The sequence below is a fragment of the Juglans regia genome, chromosome 4 (assembly GCF_001411555.2).
Source record: "Juglans regia cultivar Chandler chromosome 4, Walnut 2.0, whole genome shotgun sequence".
NCBI classification, from domain to species: Eukaryota; Viridiplantae; Streptophyta; class Magnoliopsida; order Fagales; family Juglandaceae; genus Juglans; species Juglans regia.
This window is the reverse complement of record NC_049904.1, coordinates 20,569,050-20,574,076: the sequence shown is the minus strand read 5'-3', so window position 1 is coordinate 20,574,076 and position 5,027 is coordinate 20,569,050. Positions and strand designations below refer to the sequence as shown.

At 42.8% G+C, this 5,027-nt stretch overlaps 1 protein-coding gene across 1 annotated transcript; it reads right to left on the bottom strand.

Annotated features, from left to right (window-relative positions):
• Nucleotides 1-2,771: 2,771 nt before the first annotated feature.
• Nucleotides 2,772-4,774, bottom strand: LOC108996591. Its single transcript, XM_018972569.1, has 3 exons — nt 4,671-4,774; nt 3,171-3,651; nt 2,772-3,062 (listed from the first exon to the last, which is right to left on the bottom strand). Exons 1-3 carry the CDS (start codon nt 4,772-4,774, stop codon nt 2,772-2,774), a joined length of 876 nt encoding a protein of 291 aa, XP_018828114.1.
• Nucleotides 4,775-5,027: the final 253 nt, after the last annotated feature.

The window sequence follows — 5,027 nt, the reverse complement described above, 5'->3', positions numbered from 1 at the left end:
ACTATCTCGTTGACATACAACAGAGTCAACTTACCCAGAGAGTCGATATTATTGATAGGCAAGAAATGGGCACTCTTCGTCAACCGATCAACAATCACCCAAACTGAGTTATTTCCACTAGGGGTCCTCAGCAAACCCACAACAAAATCCATAGAAATATCATCCCACTTCCACTCAAGAATAGGGAGAGGTTGAAGTTTACCAACAGGTCTTTGATACTCAGTCTTAACTTGACGGCACGTGTCACATTTCTCAATAAACATGGCGATATCCAACTTCATTCTTCCCACCAGAAATTTCTCTTTAAATCTCAGTACATCTTTATGCTTCCTGGATGAACTGAGTAAGGAGCCACATGAGCTTCTGCCAAAATTTGCTCTTTAAATTCTGAATCTTGGGGAATCACTCTATGATCCCGAAACCGAAGAATGCCATCTTTATCCAAACTATAGTGCAAGGGTCCTCTAGACTTTCTGACTCTCTTCCTGATGGCTAACAACTTTGGATCCCTTTTCTAGAAAGTCTTCAATTCTTCAAAATCAACTACTCGGACATCCAAACCTGAAGATAATAATTCTTCTTGCTGCGAACTCTCAATAAGAAGTCTTCTTAACCAACAAAGGAGAGAGTCCAAATCTAATGACTCTGCCTCGTTCGCCTGTTGAGACTTCCTACTCAAAGCATCAGCGACTAGATTCGTCTTTCCTGGATGATACTTGATCTCACATTGGTAGTCGCTAATCAACTCTAACCACCGCCTTTGCCTCATATTGAGATTCTTCTGAGTAAACAGATGCTTCAAGCTTTTATGGTCAGTATAAACTTCACAGACTTCACCATACAGATAATGCTACCAAATCTTAAGAGCAAAAACTATAGCCGCCAATTCCAAATCATGTGTGGGATAATTCCTCTCATGAATTTTCAACTAACGAGATGCATAAGCAACAACTCGTCCCTCTTGCATAAGAACACATCCCAACCCAAACTTGGATGCATCACTAAAAATCACAAATTGCTTGTGTGGCTCCGGGAGTGCCAAAACAGGTGTTGTTGTCAATCTCCTCTTCAACTCTAGGAAACTTCTCTCTCATCTGCCTGACCAAACAAACTCAGTATTCTTCCTAGTCAAAGCAGTGAGAGGTCCGGATAGTCGAGAAAATCCTTCCACAAATCTTCAATAATAACCGGCAACTCCCAAGAAACTCCGTATCTCATGCACTGTTGAAGGGCAAGGCCATGACAAAACAGCTTCCACCTTATAAGGATCTACGACCACTCCCTCTTGGGAAATCACATGTCCAAGAAACTTAACTTCTTCCAACCAAAATTTACATTTACTTAGCTTAACATACAACTGATACTCTCTTAAATTCCTAAGTACCAGACGAAGGGGACAAGCATGCTCTTCCAAATCTCGAGAGTAAATCAGAATGTCGTCAAGGAACACCACCACAAATGAATCTAGAAAAGGTCAAAACACCCGATTCATCAAATCCATAAAGGCGGCAAAGGCATTAGCTAACCAAAAAGACATCACTTTAAATTCATAATGCCCATACCTTGTCCTGAAAGCAGTCTTGGGCACGTCCTTATCCCTTATCCTCAATTGATAGTACCCTGATCTTAAGTCAATCTTTGAGAAGACAGCTGCTCCTTGAAGCTGGTCAAACAAATCATCGATCCTAGAAAGAGGCTACTTGTTCTTGATAGTCACCTTGTTTAGTTCCCGATAGTCTATACACATTCTGAGAGTATCGTCTTTCTTCTTGACAAATAAAATAGGCGCTCCCCATGGCGAAGTACTAGGCTGAATAAATCCCTTATCAACCAGTTCCTGCAATTGAGTTTTCAACTCTTTTAACTCAGCTGGTGCCATACGGTAGGGAGCCTTATGCACAGGAGCCGCTACAGGTTACAAATCGATAACAAATTCCATCTTGCGAATGAGAGGCAATCCGAGTAATTCATCCACGAACACATTAGGGAATTCTTCCACAACTGGAATATCCACTAAAGAGTTCTTCTCAGATGGCGTAGACATCACTTGAACTAAAAAGGCATCTGCTCCACAAGCTATGTCTCTCTTTGCTTGAATTGCAGATATAATTATTGGTCTTGCTTTCAACTTGCTTCCCACGAATTCCAAATATTCTCCATCCGAAAGTTGAAAGCCAATTACCCTACTTCTACAATTAATGTTTGCAGAATATCGATGCAACCAATCCATACCCAGAATTATGTCAAATCCAAGCAACTTGAATATAATTAAATTGCCTCAAGTGTCCTCCCACCAAAATCCAAAGAACAGCCTAAAGCAACTTTGGAGCACCACACAATCTCACCATTTAGAAGGGTCACTACCAAAGATTGTGATAAAGGCTCTGTGACTAGATTGCACATCCATGCAAAAGTGGCAGACACAAAAGATTGAGACGCGCTAGAGTCAAACAAGGTACATGCATAAAAATCATATAGACGAACTCTACTTGAGGCAAACACATACACCAGTGAAATTCAAAAAACCAACCCATGCCAAACATCAAATCCAAAAATTAAACTAAATGCATACCGGTAATCACCCCGGCATCGTGAGTATCTGGTGCCTCATAATCCACGTCACCAGGAGTCATAGCATAGACCCGAGCTTGTACTAGCTGTCTCTGGTTGTTCCTCCCACCTCCTCGACCTCCTTGACCTCCTTGAGCTTGGTTGGGACACTCACGAGCAAAGTGACCCGACTGGCCACATCTAAAACACTGGATCCCCCTCTAACTGCAGTCGCCCTCATGGGCTCTATTACACCTACTACAAACTGGAGCTCGACCTCCTGCACGAACACCAGAGCTTGTCTGCGAACGGGCCCCAGTCCTCTGTACAAACTTGTGCGGCAATCCAGAACTACTCCCCTCACCAACAAAACTCCGCCTCTTGTGACCAGGAGGGGAACCTACTGCAAAATTATTTTCTTGCTCTGCAATAATGGCCAAATCCACCAACCTCTGAAAATCCACAATCTGATGATAGGCTACTTGTCTGCGTATCTCATGTCGCAGGCCCTCCTAAAAACAGTCAGCTCGCAACTCCTTAGTGGCAATGACGTGGGTAGCAAACTGCCCAAGCTCCATAAATTTTTTGGCATATTGCTCGACAGTCATATCTCCTTGAACCAAGCTGTTGAATTCTAGTGCCTTCTGCCGTCTCGCAGAAATAGGGAAGAAACGATCATCAAACTCTTTCTTGAAACGCTGCCAAGACACAGCTGCAAAAGACCCCAACTCCATCTCTAGGAGTTGTCGCTTAGTCTGCCACCAGTTTGCGGCTTTGCCTTGCAGCAAGTAACACCCATACAACACCATTTGAGCCTCTGTGCAACCACAGACTTCAAATGTCCTTTCAAGATCTTCAATCCACCTTCTAGCCCGTAGTGGATCCTCTTCACCAGTAAAGGCAGGGGTCCTATGCACTAGGAAGCGCTCATAGGTGCACCCGGCCTGCACCGCTCTATACTGATCTCCTTGTGGTGGTCGAAAATTCTCTTGGAGGAACTTTGTCATCCTATTTAACGCCCTTGCCATGGCATAATTTCCATCTCCTCTCGGTAATTCATCCTCGGGCTCATTAGTTGGCCTTCTTGGTCTCACTATCTTCCTGTCATAGAGCAATCTTTATCCCCACTTAAATCTACGGACAAAATCAAACACAACCCAAAAGCAACACCAAAAATAAAATAATATAACATGAAATACAATAAAAATAAACCCATAACATATCATACTTTAAAATAAATAATTTAACTCACAACTTTAAAAAAAATAAATTATGGTACCTCACCCTAAGGGACATATGGGTTTATCCAGAGCCGAACAGCTTTGATACCACCTGTGGTGCCCCTGACCCCCCTTTAGGGGAGCACGGGAATCGAAACACCAGGATGATGACATCACGGTCACGCATCCCAACGATAGTGTCAAGTGTGTGTACATGCAACAGTGTACAATAAACAACGCAGTGGATAATTTAAGCAAGTCAACTAAGTATCAGAATTTTTAATACAAATTAACATAAGTAAAAGTGCTTAAAAAGAGTTTTACAGTCATCCCAAAATAAAATATAAAACAAGTCCAAAACAAATTCGAGTGATCCCATATCACTCCTCGAGTGGAGCCGAATTCTCGAGCTCACCCTCAGCATCATCTGCATCAAAATCTGCGTTACCATAAAACGGTATCGCAGGTAAGTATAATCCAAACAACCCACGCGATAAAAGTGCATTAATGCAGCCAACATGTATGCATATGATGAAGTATGTATTATTCTCAAAAGAACATTTTTCCAGAAAGTAAACATTTACCAATGCACGCCAAAATCTCATTTGGCCCAAAAATAATATTCCGTCGTTTTTCCAGAAAATGACTCACACAAAATCCTTTTATCCAACACACGTTATTTTTCCAGAAAATAACCCATTAACCAATTTTACTGTATGCACCATGATCTCCCATAGGGACCATCCGCACACCTTGGCTCCCTTTGCCACACCACGGATAATGACCATGCGTGTGACTTCGTAACGAGCAATGCCCAGTTCCGCATCCAGCGCGTTCGTGGCCAAGCATCCTCTAGCCCCCGGCAGCAAAGGGGCCACGGAGTTGGCACGAGAGCGTTACCATCGCGTCTGATCTTTTTGTCTCCCAATAACAACCCAGGGGACATCACTCAGTATATTCCGCTCCCGGGTGACCCGAAGAGCTCCACCGAGATAATACCCCATCTCGGCTTGGGGTCGTGATACACACGCACCCAAAAATCCTTTCTAACATGAAAACTCAGTTTTCAATGAACACATGAACATGAATGCAATTACATGAAAACCCAATTTCATTTACAAACATGATCATGCGTGCAAATATGCAATGTAAATGAAATGTCTCAACATCCAACATCCAACAATTCACAACACACTCCAAAACACACAAACAACTCCATCCTCCAATCCATCCGGCCCCCTTACTCCTAGGACTCAG

Coding starts and splice junctions, on each gene's coding strand:
- LOC108996591 (XM_018972569.1), bottom strand. CDS start 4,774: ATGGGGTATTATCTCGGTGGAGCTCTTCGGGTCACCCGGGAGCGGAAT. Junction 3,652..4,670: donor CAAAAAGATCAGACGCGATG/GTAACGCTCTCG, acceptor GCTCTATGACAG/GAAGATAGTGAGACCAAGAA. Junction 3,063..3,170: donor CACTAGAATTCAACAGCTTG/GTTCAAGGAGAT, acceptor GACTGTTTTTAG/GAGGGCCTGCGACATGAGAT.